Here is a 17,572-nt window from a genome sequence, read left to right as displayed (position 1 = left end):
CCAAAAAAGTATATATATGCACCAGGAGGGAGAAGTTTTTAGCATAATACAATCAGTTGAAGGCTTCACAAGGATGCACCAAAGTTTAAGGTTGAATTCAGATTAGTTACTTTATTCACCAATACCCTGTTGGCTCAGTGTTGCAACATATAAAATTCACCTTATCGCTATTTGTCCTCCATAATTTACTGAACATCACAACACTGAACAGTTCCAGTAAAATGTTGACGTCATAAAAAAATCTTTGATGCCAAAATGGAAAAGTGATTGTTGTATGATGTCAATAATTCAAGCGTGAACAGAATCTTATGTCAAGGCAAACAGATTTCGAAATAGCAATAAGGTAAAAAAAAGTTGTCAAACCCTAAAAAAAAATTCTTAAAAGTACAACCAATCTTGAGTATACAATCAGCATTTGTCCCCTTAATAAATAGCCTTGTAATTTCTGTCCATACGCTTAAATATATTGCAAATGGTGGAATATTATGGTAAAATTCCTTCATCATCTGTCATTTTGTATCATTTTCAGACATTTGTGAGCTGATCTCAGATTCCTGCGCTTATGTTGGGTTAAGTGGACAAATATTATATTTTGAAAGTTATTATCACAGTTATGATAACCTTCTGACAAACTCAGGAGAAAATATCTGAAATATTTACCAGATATGCCATTCAGAATCATTTGTATTGAATGATCTCATCTTTATTGATGTTCAGCATGATCAAGGTCAAGGAAAACTATCAATCACATGACCAAACCGGAAGTCGTAATTGTGAAACCGAAACCAAAAGTAGAAGTTGTCATGTGTATTTACAAAACATCATGCAATCTCTTAAAACCGATAGTACAACGAATTTTCAGACAAAATATTGCAATATCAACTAATTGTATAAACATGGCAGCAGTTTCTGATACAAATTTACCGGGCACAAATAATTTACAGCCACAACCTTTCAAATATTTTCTGGTTTTGGATTTTGAAGCAACATGTGAGAATGGGAGAACAATTGTGCCACAGGTACTTTTCATATCATTAACTTGTATAAAGAAAGATGGGCATGTGTTTCACTTAGTATCAGTAGGATGATCATATGATGGGTGTCAGTTGCAGATATCATACAGGGGTAGTGTTGGGTGACATAGACGTATTTACATGTACACTTGTATGCAAATTTGTCCGCCATTACATAACATCACACAGGTTCCCGTAAACTTTGACTTCATATTTCAAAATATTTGACGTCACAACTAAAAAGTGATTGTTGCTTGACGTCAAAAGGTTATTCGGAGGTGATATAAGGTCATTCGGAGGCAAAATACAGCTAAATACCAAAAGTGTAAATACGTTTATTGGTGTCCACCCTAAACACAGTTGTTTTTTTAGAATTGCTGGGTGTACTAGTCCTATAACATATGAACTCGGGGGCACTATTCACTATATCTATTTGCTGTTCTGATATATTTTTTTTTACTATCAATGTGCCACCTCTTTTGGGATGCAAGTAGAAGTCTTCTATTGTTTGAAGGATTTAAAGAGTACAAACAAGACCAAGGTGATGGTATTGTGATTTGCATATGCTCATCCAAATTAGGGCTGCATAAATGGTTCAACCACTTATAGTAAAGCAAAAGAGTTTAAAATAATTTGTTGCTTTTAATGATAATAGGAAAGGGTATTTTGCTCAGCCAGAATAATGTATCTGAATGAGGTGACAGGCATTTTAAAGGAACATTTAAATACCTTGGGGTCTACATGCATAGCAATATATTTTACCATCTTGCTCAGCATGTTGTTTTAGTACAAAGCAAGATATATTGACCTTGCCCTGTATTTTTGTCCTGAATATGGATGAAAAATTGTAACTGTATGTCGAACAGCTAATGGACAATCATTGCCAAATATAAATGGAACCAGTTCTATCAAATATCTTTTCGGGGCATTTGTTACATACATGTACATATTTTGATTTCTTTCCACATGAGTCATTTAAAATGTACCTCAAAAGAATAATTCCTCTTGTAGAACCTTTATATCTCTTTTTTATTAAACCTTCACTCTCATAGAGTGCTCTCATAAACAAAACTGATTTTTATGAAAAAAATTCTCTCTTTCTTCCCATTTATTTTTAAAGCAATTGTCTTTATAAGAGCTAGACATCAAATAAGTTTTGCTTTATATAGTTTAAATGGAAGGAAAACTACACATTTTGTAAACTAACATTATAATTTTTCATCTTTCATGCTCATAAAGTTCACATATATATGATTTTTATATATATAGCAAATTGATAAACCAGGGTGCATAGGACAATGAGGGTCCCTTGACACTATTCTTGAATTATTCCCATAGATATGCCACATAAATAAGAGAGCCTTTAATTGATTTCAAGTTCAGGTTAAATGCTACATGTATGTTGTGTAAAGTTGTGGTAATACATGTACAAGGTTTCATTTAAATTTTCAAAAATGTACTTTTTAGGAAATTATAGAGTTTCCAGTATTGAAAATAAATGCTGTGACTCTTCAAACAGAATCAGTCTTCCACCAATATGTTCAGCCAAAAGTTAATCAACAGTTGACACCATTTTGTACTGAGGTAAATTTTGGATATTTTATTGAATATGATAACCATGCCAGCTTTTATTTGATCTTTTTTTCAATTATAGACAATTAGACAATATTTATTTGCACACACACACTTACATTAAATGGTTATGGCATACAGTATTGAGACAATAAACTGACAATAATTAAATTGGCTATAATTATATTATATGAATAGTATTTTAACTTGATTATCTGATCTTTTTTAAATAACATTGAGAATGGAAATTGGGAATGTGTCAAAGCGACAACAACCCGACCATATAACAGACAACAGCAGAAGGTCACCAACAGGTTTTCTATTCAGCGAGAAATTCCTGCACCTGGAGTTGCATTCATCTGGCCCCTAAACAAATATATACATGTATACTAGTTCAGTGATAATGAACGCCATACTAAACTCCAAATTGTACACAAGAAACTGAAATTAAAAATATTACAAGACTTAACAAAGGCCAGAGGCTCCTGACTTGGGACTGGCGCAAAAATACGACTGGGTTAAACATGTTTATGAGATCTCAACCCTCCCCTAAACTCTATTTAATTATTATACATTTTATTTGTACTTACCTAAAATTTTACCTTCACAAATTTTTCTTGCTGTATGCAAAAATTTTAAAATTGAATGGAGAGAGGACAGAATTTTTTTTTAAGGATTTCAGGAGAATGATTTTTTTTTAACTTTTTTAAAATTTTATTTCTTTTTTATGACAAACATATATCATAAAATTCATAAGAAAAAATTATACAAGGATAATTTTTAAAATATAATGTTGTAATTACATGTTAGAACAATTGTTATTACTCGTCATTTGTTGTGGCAAGAAATATCCAATAATTTTATTATTTGCATGTTTTCTTAGACCTGTAATATCTTGCGGTCTCTTCTCACAATGGCTGTGTCTATTACACTCTACAAAGCCTGCATTTAAGTTTTATGGTTTTGTACTTTGCTATCACTTTTTACAGTAACTATTTTTCAAACTTCCACATACGATCATGTACATTAAAAAATACAATAAGATAATGTTCCCATGGTTATTGTCTTAGGGTTAGACAATTCCAAATAAAAAATGCACTTGTATGATGTTTGATAACCAGATATGAATTTTAACATGAATGTTGTTATACATAAGGTGTAACTAGTGGAGCAGGAAATGCTGAACCTTCAAAATACATGAATGCCCCACCTGTTTTGTTTATGTTATTCAATATACTGTGGATTCATTTATTTTCATGGGTACCAATTTTCGTGGATAGAGGAAAAATTACATGTTCATTGATATTTAATTTTGTGGTTTTGGCAAAGTCTGCATACAAACCTTTAGAAAATATGTTATAGGATGAACATTTAATTTCGTAGTTCACCTGTACCCACGAAATCCACGAAAATCGGTATCCAATTTGCTCCCTTGACTGTTATTGTTGATAAGCCTTTGGACTACATTGAGTTTAATTGGCCTCTTGATATCTTCTAAATTACTTTTTAAATGATGAAACAAAGTTCTTTCAGACATACTACATGACTTAATGTCATTTTTGCTTTATTGTGTTGTTTTGTTGCTGTCTCATTAACTTTTAGCACGCATTTATTTTATTTTTTGATTCAAACACGCTTACCTTTATGTGAGTCCAGTAGCTCTAGTGCTATTAATTATATACCAGTGAATTATTAATACCAGTTAATTCATTTAAGGTTTATATGTAGATTTTTCTACAAGTCATGTTGTATCAGTTGTTATAGTGATGATATAAAATGTTCCATGATAATGGTGCCATTAAGGAAGTTAAAACGTTAAGTTAATTTCAGGAAGGAAGTTATTGAAACTAGTAAAGAATATGTAAAACATGAGGATTTATACAGATATTATAAAAAATTACATGGATTATTTATTAGAACTATAACACTTTTCTAACAAATAATTAAAACAAGCTATAGAAAAAAAATCTATTAAGACAGCAACATTTTTTTGAAGATCTGGTCAAATACTAACAAGAAATCAATAAAATGACTTATTAAGTAAGTAAAGATATATAAATGCTTTTATTTTAAGATTTCCTGTGTTAATGCATTATTATGTAATGTAAAAAAGCTTAATAAAAATCGTTCTCAATATATAGCTGATAGGAAGTTTGAAGGTCATGAAAGTATGGGTTGATAACAGGAAATTACAATAGAAAATTGATAGCCAGTGACATAGCTTTCATTGACACAAAATAGGTACATTCAATGAAATGTAAAAATAAAAAAGATAATCAATGCTTATTATGTTATAAAAATCAAAATCAGATACCTTTTTTATCATCCTGACTGAATCTTCTAAATTTGACTTTGTCCTGTAGGCATTCTAGCTATTCAATCTATATATCTTTATTCTCATAAAGCCAATGCATTACATCGGTACAGAGATAACAAATACAACAATAAATATTTACAATATGTACAAAACAAGCGAGAGAGGTTACAAAAGTTACAAGCCAGGAGTACAAACATTAATATTTATATTTTTTATAAAAGAACAAAGCTTCTTCAGAACTGGTTTTCTTGTACATGTACTTGACATAAGTTCAGAGAATTTAACTGTATTTTGCCGTTTTGTAAAATATGCAGTTAAAAACTCTTTTCGTTTTTGATGGAAAAAATTGCATTCAAATATAAAATGATATTCGTCACCTATTTGTCGATTGTTACATAGACTGCAATTGCGGTTTTCTCTGATCACGTTTGGCCATCTTCCTGTTTCAATCCGCAACTTAGTATTAGTCGTTCTAAATCGACAAAAAACAATAGCGTCTTTGAAGTCCAAAATATTAAAATATTCTTTGAATTCCAAGTTTTTCTTAAAAATTTTGTAGTTTATACCTTTTGGCGAATTTTGAATGATGGAATTCCAGTTCTGAATATATTGATCTAGCAATCTCTGCTTTATAACAGTTTTTAACCATTCTTTATTAACAAAATTTTGTGACTCCCATATGTATGAGAAACCACAATCTTGAAATATTTTTTGTATAAACAAGATCCATTTTATCTGGTTATTATGGTGATCGTTCATAAGACGAGAAAGTCGATATAATATGAAGGAAAACTTTGCTTGTTTACCGCATATCAAATTTGCCCAGAATAGTACTGTTCGAACTTTAATATCTATTTCGATCGGATGACGACCTAGTTCCCTGTAAACCATATAATTTGGCGTTGAGGATTTCAAGTTTAAAAGAATTTTACAAAATTTTAAATGAATCTTTTCCAGGATATCATTATTACCAAAGCCCTATACTTCGCACCCATACAATAGAATGGGCTTGATCATTTTGTCAAAAAGATCAAGCTGACATTTAACAGAAAGCTGATACATCCTTCCTATTTTCAGGACTTCGTACATGGCTTTTAAGGCCTTCTCGGATAAATATTTTTTAGTCATATTAAAGTCTCCTGTTTTAGTAAAAACAATACCCAAATAGTTAAACTGCTTTACTAACTCAATGTTTATGCCATTATAAGTAAATTGGAGATTTTTTGGCAAACGTCCCAAATCAAACACTAGGGTTTTAGTTTTGTTAACGTTTTCTTTCAGTTTCCAAACCTTACAATAGTCATGAAAGGCATTGAGTTGCGTCTGCAGGTCCTGTGCTGGTTTCTGCCAACAGCACCGTGTCATCTGCATATAATATGATAAAAAGCTTTAGATGTTTGAAAGTTGTGTCCATACTTGCCGGTTCAAGGTTTAACCTTAGTGGTAGTAGCAAGCTTACCACTTTATTATCTAATATTTTCAGCTTACCGGCATAATACAAGATATGGTTGATGGCCAGCCTTACATTGAAGAAGTGTTAGAGGTAAATCTTTGTATAAAATATATATGCTTACAGTTAAAAGTTTTTGGCAGCCTGATAAAGCATGTACTGGAGAAAGAAAAATAATCAACAAACACTGTGAAATTGAAACAGCTATAAAAATAAGTTGTTCCATGTTTTTCAATTTATCCTTTCACTGTTTTTTATGCCTCTTGCCGTAGCCGATGGGGCACTAAGTTTTACCCTTGTCCATCTGTATGTACATCTGACTGTACGTACCAAAGTTGGTTTCTGTTCTCTAACTTTAGTTTGCCTCATCAAAATGATATGAAACTTATACACAATGCTCATTACCATAAAACACAGATTGAGTTAGAATTTTGGTGGCATCACTTTTACTGTTCAAGTTTTAAGCCCCCTTACAAATGGAAAAATTGGTGATTTTTACTTTTCTGTTCTCTTACTTTAGTTTGCTTCAGCAAAATGTTATGAAACTTTTTCACAATGCTTTAATATAACAACAAAATAAAGATTTAGTATGAACTTTGGTGGCATAATTATTATATGACTACACATTTTTTTGGGGGTTTGTAAATGCTATGATGTCGTCGTTGTATGCATCCTCGTAAGAAGGCACATTTCATTTCAGGACAATGACTTAATGAATCTCTATAGAAATTTTATAAGACTTCAAAATATTTTGCTGTCTGATATTGGTATCACATTGTCATCTTCATTATTGAAATTTGGTTTCCAGACAATAACTTCAGTAAAAGCAGTGTACCAATAAGTTTTTTCCCCCGAAACCAACATGGTTTGAATTACCTCCCTTATACTGCTTATAGATTATGTATAAAGAAATGTTGTATTGTCTTGAGGTGATTAGCAATCAATTTATTTTTAGAAGTTACTATTTTAAAAAAAGTTGTGTTTTGCACAAAAGCAAAAAATTAAAAAAAAATTAATTCTTAGTTCTTTGACTACAGTTATTCTGTTTCAGAAACATATTGTGTGTCAAATATATCATTGCAATCCAAATTCAGACCTGTGAATATTGTTTCCATTTTTGCCGTAACTGTTCAGGGTTTGACTTTTGCAGTTGTATCAAGCAGCACTTGGCAAAGTAATTGATCACCTTTCTAGGGTAATGTCCCTTTACAAATGGAAAAATTGCTGAATTTTTCATTTCCATTCTCTAACTTAAGTTTGTTTCAACTAAATTTTATGAAATATATATAAATCTTACTACCACAAAACTCAGATTAAGTTCAAGTTTTGGTAGCATCACTTTAATAGTTAGAGTTTTTTCCCTTTATAATGTTATATATGCTAGCAGGGCATCATCTTTGTCCAAATGGACACATTCCTTATTTATTTAAAATAATTCCAAGCTTACTAATTAACTTTACAGGAATGTTTCAATTCATATTTAACTGCTAGTTATTAAAACAATCATGGAGTTCAAACACTGATTAATGATACCTGTTTGATTAAACATGCATATTTTGAAATTAGGGTGAACAAACTCATCTTTTATAGTAATGAATAACCCATATTTATTTCACTATTGATGGCAGCTAGAAACACTGAAAACAAATATTTACAGGATATAGTTTCTAAATGAGTCATACTGACCATCATGAATTATGTTTTTTCCATTTCAGAAATTTCATACATGGTTGGAAGAAAATGATTTGTTGAACCCAGAAAACAAATTTATTTTTGTAACATGTGGGGACTGGGACTTAAAAACGATGTAAGTTTAAAAGAAACCTTTATTTGAAAGGTTAACATTTTTGAAATTATCAAATAATCTATTGCATTTGTAAGTTATATACTAGTAGTATAATACACCTTGCAACAAGAGGGATTTGAACACTCATCCCATATGTTGGCTTGATATTAGACTGTAGACAATCTACTAAGACCACTCTACAGCCGATTGAAAGTTTGAAAGGTAACATGTAAATAACAGATATTTTTTAAAGTGATAAATGAGAGTGGATTCAAGTCTGACCTACGTATTGTTTCAAAATCTGTAAATTTGTCATAAAACTTGATTTAGTCCTCTTTGACATACAATATTTTGAGATTTGGGAGGTAACATTGTTAAGGTTAAGTGATATAGACTTGTTACATAGAAAATTTTAATCTGCTTTTGAAAATAAACAACAATATTTGAAACATCAAATAAATTTACAAAAGTTCCCAATCATTAGTCTACTTTTCCACTGAAACAAACGATTGAGACTGAATGGCCATATATTGTGTGAAAATATATTTTCTTTTTCTTTAACAGGTTAACTTCACAACTTAGATATTTTGGTATAAACAGAGCGCCATATTTTAACAAATGGATAAATATTAAAAAGGTAAATCTTTTTAACACAAACTTTCTTTATTATTTAAAATCTTGATAATTAGACTTGTACATGCTTAGAAATGATAAAGAGTAAAACTGATTTTTAAAAACAGTATGCATATTTTGTGTTTATCCTTTCACTGGCAAAAAATTATTTTGGATCATACTTGTACTTTTTGCATTGCTAGGGGATATAGAAACACCAGGCATCCATCTGTCCATCCATCCTGTCTATAGCTCTCACCTGTACAATTCAAATATAAAACTTTCATCACAGGTATATATGTCTTAGACAATTTCCAAAATCAGTGTTGACCATTTATTTTGTTAAGAGTTATGCCTCGTAGAAACAAAAGTTATTTGGAAAATTGCATTGCTAGCACTCTCAGGTGTAAAATCTTGCCAGATTTTTATATCATAGCTTTATATTAGAAATGTCTTAAACAAGTCCCAAATTCAGTGTTGATCAAGTATTTTTTTAAAGAGTTATGCCCCTTGGAAGCATTAAACATGTGGAAATTGCATCATGTCAATTTTTGCCAGATTTTTATGAATCTTTTATTATAGGTTAATATCAGCAATGTCTTTGAAGAGTTCCAAAACCATTGTTGAACAATTATTTTTAAATAGTCATGTCCCTTGGAAAAATTGAATATGTTTGTACAATGTATATGAAAAATTTAATTGTTCGAAAATCAGTGATGATTTAATAATTTCATAGAGAGTTATTTGGACTATATTAATACGGCCTGATGAGCTCTCAGATGTGTACCATTCTTGCCAAATATTTAATTTATTTATTTTATAGGTTAACATCATCAATGACTTGACAAGTTCCAAAATCAGTGCTATAAATCTGTTACTTTCTCAAAAGTTGCTAAGACGGGGATATGAATCAATCAAATTCAGGTCATCACTCAAGCCATTTTACGGTCGCCATCATGTGCTGATTGGCCATTATGACAAAAGTGTGACAGTAATCATATCTGATATTCTTCCTCAGTCATAATAACCTTCCATCATTACCCAACTGTACAAGGAAATAACACGATGTGTGCCGTATACGGTGCAGGAAATACTTACCCTTCCAGAGCACCTGATTTCACTCCCAGTGTTTAGTGCAGTTTTTGTTGTTTCTTATTTATTATTTATAACTTGATATAAATGTCCTGTGGTTCTGCAAGTCTTTGTTTACTCCTTGGTTTTGATTGTAATTGTTGTCTTTCAAGAGTTATGCCCCTTGAAAATATTGATTATATGGAGAATTGCATTGTGTACAATTATTGCAAGAATTTATGCAACATGTATCATATGTTTATATCAGCAATGTCTTTGACTCTTTGGAAAATAAGTGCTGATCAAATATTTTTGAATGAGTTGTGCCCCTTGGAAATGTTAATTATAATGGAAATCATATTGCATTTGCTCTAAAACCTTAGTAATAAAAAGTTTTAAAGAACAAAATAAAGTGCTTTTTTGAGTTATTGCCCTTTTACCTTTGATAAATAAAATATGTGCAACATGACATTGGACCACTATTCTTTTGTTTAGCTTAAATTGAATAAATCTTGCTAATGACATGATTTACATCACAGTCATATGTATGTTCGTAAGTAAAAAGTAATCTTGTATTATACCTATTATTCACTGTTGTGTATGGATAATTTATTTCTATAGTAATGTTCAGTGAAGGGTTTGTTCTTAAGCATTAACTTTAAATAAATACACTAAATTTGTAAATAAGTGTATTTTTTTCTTTTTAAACAGCCATGTTCACACCATACAAATGAATATCCTAAAGGAATGATGGCAATGTTAAAGAAATTAGATCTAACTCATGAAGGCAGACATCACAGTGGAATAGGTGAGTATATAAGAATCAATAAGATGAACTTAATGAAGGACAAGGCCATGGTGTAATTGTAGTGTATTACCCTTGGATATTTTGTAAAAAAAAGTGTATTGAAATGGGAATTATTTCACAAATTATCATTGAAAAATATTCCTAAATATCATTCTTTTAAAAAGAAAATTATCATTAAAGATAAGAAAGAAAACCAGAAATAATTTCAAAGATTGTAATTGTGAAATAATATCTAAGTGAAATACATGTAAAAGTGAGTTGTTTTCAGATCTCAGTACAAATCTAAATTAAAACGTAAAGGTAGAAATATAGTTGCATAACTACTGTTAACAGTAATGGAAGAATTTGATAATGATAATATTTTTAACTATATAAATAGTCTGGGGACAAAGATGTTGTTGTTGATTATATGGAAATCGGATAAATTATAGGATAACAATATATTGAAACAGAAGTAATTTTATCAGCTGGATAGTATTTACCTGTGAAATGTTATCTGTCTTATTAAAAATTCATCTTGTTATATAAATGAATATCTAAAAAATAAGATTCAAGGAAAAATTTCACTATGAAATAGATTCAGAAATATATTATATTAATATCTTTAAAATATAAATTGCTCATAGTTACCTCCCTTTGATAAATTATGCAAATTTGTTCTACCTTTGTGAAACATTTTAAAATTAAAGTCAGGTATATATTGATTGCAAGTAACTTACATACTAGTTAATTAGTCCTATAATATAAGACTCTGGAGGTTCATATCATTTACATTCAACCTTTTTTATCGGATATTTTTTTTTACTATCAATGTTGAACCCCAGTGGATTATTAATTTAAATTTTTGCTACGAGAAAAAATTACAAATTTTATAAGACTCTGGGGTTCAACATTGATAGTAAAAAAAAATATCCGATAAAAAACGTTGAATGTAAATGATATGAACCTCCAGAGTCTTATATTATAGGACTAACTAGTTAATGGGACTATATTTCACAAGGTTCTGTGAAATATGATACGGTGAATATATACCGGTACATACTATCCGCATAACACAGATAAATTATCACTCCTCTGGAAAAATTCTACCTGTGAAATACCATGCCTGGAAAAAAATTACCGTGACAAATTGTCCTCAGAATAAAATATCACAGAGGAAGAAATAAACCGTTACAGTTATAATAGTACAATTGAGAGATATAGGACAGTGAGCAATTCTTGTTTAGTATGAGAACCATAAGGATGATTATCCAGTGGTATATACCATTGGTAAAAAGCTTTATATTTCAAAAGGTAGATGACCTTGATGCTTCATCCTTTACGGATACCATATGTTATGTATAAAAGGTTTAATATGCAACTGATTTAAAAAAACTATTTTTTTTCATGTGAATTTCTTGCATTATAATGATGAAACTATGATAACTATATTTAATATATGGGATCCTTGCAAAGTCTACATGTCTGTCACAGGGCTCACGCTACCAGGCGACTTGGGCCAAGAAGTCCGTTTCCGACCATCACTTCGCTTTCCACGACCCCCAAAAGCGAAAACAAGTTGCCCTGTTGTTAACGATACTCGCTTTCAGTCGCTTCCGTCATCTGACATTTTCAATTTTTACCAAGATGAAACATCAACTTTGTATTGATAATTAAAGAAATTCAGATATAAACGATTCATTATCTTAGGAAAAGACGTTGAAGCATTGTTTTTATACGACCGCAAAATTTGAAAAAAATTTCGTCGTATATTGCTATCACGTTGGCGTCGTCGTCTGCGTTGTCCGAATACTTTTAGTTTTCGCACTCTAACTTTAGTAAAAGTGAATAGAAATCTATGAAATTTTAACACAAGGTTTATGACCACAAAAGGAAGGTTGTATTGATTTTTGGGAGTTTTGGTCCCAACATTTTAGGAATTAGGGGCCAAAAAGGGTCCAAATAAGCATTTTCTTGGTTTTCGCACTATAACTTTAGTTTAAGTTAATAGAAATCTATGAAATTTTGACACAAGGTTTATGACCACAAAAGAAAGGTTGGGATTGATTTTAGGAGTTTTGGTTTCAACAGTTTAGGAATTAGGGGCCAAAAAAGGGCCCAAATAAGCATTATTCTTGGTTTTCGCACAATAACTTGAGTTTAAGTAAATAGAAATCAATGAAATATAAACACAATGTTTAAGACCACAAAAGGAAGGTTTGTATTGATTTTGGGAGTTAAGGTCCCAACAGTTTAGGAATTAGGGTCCAAAAAGGGACCCAAATAAGCATTTGTCTTGGTTTTCGCACCATAACGTTAATATAAGTAAATAGAAATCTATGAAATTTAAACACAAGGTTTATGACCATAAAAGGAAGGTTGGTATTGATTTTGGGAGTTTTGGTCCCAACAGTTTAGGAATAAGGGGCCCAAAGGGTCCAAAATTAAACTTTGTTTGATTTCATCAAAATTGAATAATTGGGGTTCTTTGATATGCTGAATCTAATCTGTGTATGTAGATTCTTAACTTATGGGACCGTTTTCAAATTAGTCTACATTAAGGTCCAAAGGGTCCAAAATTAAAATTAGTTTGATTTTGACAAAAAGAGAATCGGTTGGGTTCTTTGATATGCTGAATATAAAAATGTACTTAGATTCTTGATTATTGGCCCAGTTTTCAAGTTGGTCCAAATCGGGGTCCAAAATTAAACTTTGTTTGATTTCATCAAAAATTGAATAAATGGGGTTCTTTGATATGCCAAATCTAACTGTGTATGTAGATTCTTCATTTTTGGTCCTGTTTTCAAATTGGTCTACATTAAAGTCCAAAGGGTCCAAAATTAAACTTAGTTTGATTTTAACAAAAATTGAAATCTTGGGGTTCTTTGATATGCTGAATACAAACATGTACTTAGTTTTTTGATTATGGGCCCGATTTTCAAGTTGGTCCAAATCAGGATCTAAAATTATTATTATATTAAGTATTGTGCAATAGCAAGTCTTTTCAATTGCACAGTATTGTGCAATGGCAAGAAATATCTAATTGCACAATATTGTGAAATAGCATTTTTTTTTTAATTAGAGTTATCTTTCTTTGTCCAGAATAGTAAGCAAGAAATATCTAATTGCACAATATTGTGCAATTGCAAGATTTTTTTATACGACCGCAAATTTTTAAAAAATTTTCGTCGTATATTGCTATCACGTTGGCGTCGTCATCTTCGTCGTCGTCGTCGTCCGAATACTTTTAGTTTTCGCACTCTAACTTTAGTAAAAGTGAATAGAAATCTATGAAATTTTAACACAAGGTTTATGACCATAAAAGGAAGGCTGGTATTGATTTTGGGAGTTTTGGTCCCAACACTTTAGGAATTAGGGGCCAAAAAGGGCCCAAATAAGCATTTTCTTGGTTTTCGCACTATAACTTTAGTTTAAGTTAATAGAAATCTATGAAATTTTGACACAAGGTTTATGACCACAAAAGAAAGGTTGGGATTGATTTTGGGAGTTTTGGTTTCAACAGTTTAGGAGTTAAGGGCCAAAAAAGGGCCCAAATAAGCATTATTCTTGGTTTTCGCACAATAACTTTAGTTAAGGTGAATAGAAATCAATCAAATTTAAACACAATGTTTATGACCACAAAAGGAAGGTTGGTATTGATTTTGGGAGTTTCTGTCCCAAAAGTTTAGGAATTAGGGGCCAAAAAGGGACCCAAATAAGCATTTTTCTTGGTTTTCGCACCATAGCGTTAGTATAAGTAAATAGAAATCTATGAAATTTAAACATAAGGTTTATGACTATAAAAGGAAGGTTGGTATTGATTTTGGGAGTTTTGGTCCCAACAGTTAAGGAAAAAGGGGCCCAAAGGGTCCAAAATTAAACTTTGTTTGATTTCATCAAAATTGAATAATTGGGGTTCTTTAATATGCCGAATCTAACTGTGTATGTAGATTCTTAATTTTTTGGTCCCGTTTTCAAATTGGTCTACATTAAGGTCCAAAGGGTCCAAAATTAAACTTAGTTTGATTTTAACAAAAATTGAAACCTTGGGGTTCTTTGATATGCTGAATCTAAAAATGTACTTAGATTTTTTATTATTGGCCCAGTTTTCAAGTTGGCCCAAATCGAGGTCCAAAATTAAACATTGTTTGATTTCATCAAAAATTGAATAATTGGGGTTCTTTGATATGCCAAATCTAACTGTGTATGTAGATTCGTAATTTTTGGCCCAGTTTTAAAATTGGTCTAAATTAAAGTGCAAAGGGTCCAAAATTAAACTAAGTTTGATTTTAACAAAAATTAAATTCTTGGGCCTCTTTGATATGCTGAATCTAAACATGTACTTAGATTTTTGATTATGGGCCCAGTTTTCAAGTTGGTCCAAATCAGGATCTAAAATTATTATATTAAGTATTGTGTTATAGCAAGTCTTTTCAATTGCACAGTATTGTGCAATGGCAAGAAATATCAAATTTCACAATATTGTGAAATAGCAAAATTTTTTTTAATTAAGAGTTATCTTTCTTTGTCCAGTATAGTAAGCAAGAAATATCTGCAAGAATTTTTTTTAATTGGAGTTATCTTTCTTTGTCCAGAATCAACTTAAATCTTTGTTATATACAATATACAAGCCGTGGTGTAGTGGTTAGTGCATCGGACTACTAACACAAAGGTTCCTGGTTCGATTCCCGTTTGGGATGAAAATTTCAGGATCTCAATTTTCGGCTCTCCCTTGACACCATTTGCGAGTATGGTCTTGAGATATCGATGATAGTCCGTCGGACGGGGACGATAAATGGCTGACCCGTGTTAAGAGAGAGCCATATCTCTTGCACGTTAAAGACACCCTTGTAGATTTCGAAAAAGAGTAGGCTAATGCCGCTACAAGGCAGCACTCGCACCCGCAAAGTGGAAAGGGATTAATATAAGTTGCAAAACTTGTTTCCCAATCCACTATAAATAAATATGTTTAAACTAAGCAGTTTTTTTACATCTTAATATTTTATGATGTATTTAAATGAGTAGTAATTGTTGCAAACTCCAGTAGAATATTTTAATTGAAATTAGTTTTGGAATAAGGGAAAGGGGGATGTGATTAAAAAAATTGGGTTCAATTTTCTCATTTGAAATTTCATAAATAAAAAGAAAATTTCTTCAAACATTTTTTTGAGAGGATTAATATTCAACAGCATAGTGAATTGCTCTAAGAGAAAACAAAAATTTTAAGTTCATTTGAATACATTCATTCTGTGTCAGAAACCTATGCTGTGTCAACTATTTAATCACAATCCAAATTTAGAGTGGAATCCAGCTTGAATGTTGTGTCCATACTTGCCCCAACCGTTCAGGGTTCAACCTCTGCGGTCGTATAAAGCTACGCCCTGCGGAGCATCTGGTTTTAATAGGAGTTATCTTTCTTTGTCAAGAATTAACTTAAATCTTTGTTATATACAATATACAATGTATATTCACTTTTTACTACCAACTGATAAATTAAAATAATCTTTACCATTCAGTGATAACAAGCAGTTTTTTTTACATCTTAATATTTTATGATGTATTTAAATGAGTAGTTATTGTTGCAAACTCCATTAGAAATTTTAATTGAGATTAGTTTTGGAATAAGGGAAAGGGGGATGTGATTAAAAAAATTGGGTTCAATTTTCTCATATGAAATTTCATAAATAAAAAGAAAATTTCTTCAAACATTTTTTTGAGAGGATTAATATTCAACAGCATAGTGAATTGCTCTAAGAGAAAACAAAAATTTTAAGTTCATTAGAACACATTCATTCTGTGTCAGAAACCAATACTGTGTCAACTATTTAATATCAATCCAAATTTAGAACTGAATCCAGCTTGAATGTTGTGTCCATACTTGCCCCAACCGTCCTCCGGCCTCACCCCCTATGAATTTTACTAACCCTCTATGGATCCGTAGGGGGTCAGTAGCGAACCATATAACTTATAGTATGGGTACATGTCTGTCTGACGATTCATCTCTTTTCATTATTCATTTATTAATGATAAATTTTCCTAGTTATGTCCGTTTCTCATATACTATAAGCAATGAGAAAGATTGTTTGTGTGTAAAGAATGGTTTTGTGATGTACATGTCTGTCTTTTGGAGTTAATCTGACCTTATTCTCCTTTACTTTGATTGTTTATAATTTTAATAAATATAAGAAGATGTGGTATGAGTGGCAATGAGACAACTCTCAATCCAAGTCACAATTTGTAAAAGTAAACCATTATACAGGTCAAAGTATGGTCTTCAACATGCAGCCTTACTTCACTCAGAATAGCAAGCTATAAAAGGCCCAAAAAATGACTACCATAGTGTAAAACCATTCAAATAGGTAAAACCTTTACATCAAAGAATTTCAACATAAATTCAATCCCAACCAGTAAAGCAGACAAGACATTTTAGTAAGTTCACTCTTGTTCAACAATATGCAGGATGTGAGCTATCTACAAGTTCAGCAAACAAAATAGAGGAATTTAAACAAATAATATTTTTATTAACTGCAATGTTGGACATAAATCTAGATGAGCCACATATGCTCTTTAGAGTCTTTAGCCAGCATTATACTACATTTTATATCGACAGACTTAAATAAAGAATGTTTAGAAATTTTTAATAAGGTAAATTGTAAATTTCATGTTAAACTATATATTTGAAATTTATCACTTTATTCTTTCAGATGACTGTAAAAATATAGGCAGAATATTAACTGAGCTTCTCAGAAGGGGTGTGGTATTCAAACCAACAGGAAAACTGTGATAAACTAGTCTTAAACAATGTTATGAATCTGTTATGATGTTGTATTTGCTTAATAAGATAAATACCTAATCATCATAAATCATGTTAATTATGAAGGTCAAATGATTATTTTTATACTGTACAAAAGGACTCTTTTAAGCAGAATTGTACAGAAATTATTAAATAATTGTCATCAAATTA

At 31.0% G+C, this 17,572-nt stretch overlaps 2 protein-coding genes across 7 annotated transcripts in view; one reads left to right on the top strand and one right to left on the bottom strand.

Moving 5' to 3' along the window:
* The window catches only part of LOC134692743 (uncharacterized), a 27,236-nt gene extending 22,895 nt beyond the window's left edge, over positions 1–4,341 (bottom strand). For 5 of the 6 annotated variants that reach the window (XM_063553255.1, XM_063553278.1, XM_063553270.1 and 2 more), the window contains exon 1: positions 661–739. The gene's annotated coding sequence lies outside the window, so the exon portion shown is untranslated. Of the gene's footprint in view, positions 1–660; positions 740–4,225 lie in introns of those variants that run through there. The other variant, XM_063553261.1, reaches the window with a different exon arrangement.
* On the top strand, positions 750–17,572 carry LOC134705165 (ERI1 exoribonuclease 3-like). The gene is made up of 7 exons (XM_063563921.1): positions 750–1,019; positions 2,481–2,597; positions 6,386–6,445; positions 8,068–8,159; positions 8,703–8,775; positions 10,533–10,629; positions 17,313–17,572. The coding sequence occupies exons 1-7, from the start codon at positions 750–752 to the stop codon at positions 17,390–17,392; spliced, it is 789 nt and encodes a 262-aa protein (XP_063419991.1). The 3' UTR covers positions 17,393–17,572.

This window comes from Mytilus trossulus, chromosome 1, assembly GCF_036588685.1.
Source record: "Mytilus trossulus isolate FHL-02 chromosome 1, PNRI_Mtr1.1.1.hap1, whole genome shotgun sequence".
NCBI lineage: Eukaryota > Metazoa > Mollusca > Bivalvia > Mytilida > Mytilidae > Mytilus > Mytilus trossulus.
Note: the sequence above shows the minus strand (reverse complement) of the source record. Positions and strands in the feature narration are given on the sequence as shown.

What these genes read in the sequence shown, in the direction of transcription:
- LOC134705165 (XM_063563921.1), top strand. Translation starts at nt 750, where the DNA reads ATGACCAAACCGGAAGTCGTAATTGTGAAACCGAAACCAAAAGTAGAA. An exon ending in TGACACCATTTTGTACTGAG is followed by an intron (nt 2,598 to 6,385) that starts GTAAATTTTGGA and finishes TAATATTTTCAG; the next exon opens with CTTACCGGCATAATACAAGA. An exon ending in GACTGGGACTTAAAAACGAT is followed by an intron (nt 8,160 to 8,702) that starts GTAAGTTTAAAA and finishes TTTCTTTAACAG; the next exon opens with GTTAACTTCACAACTTAGAT.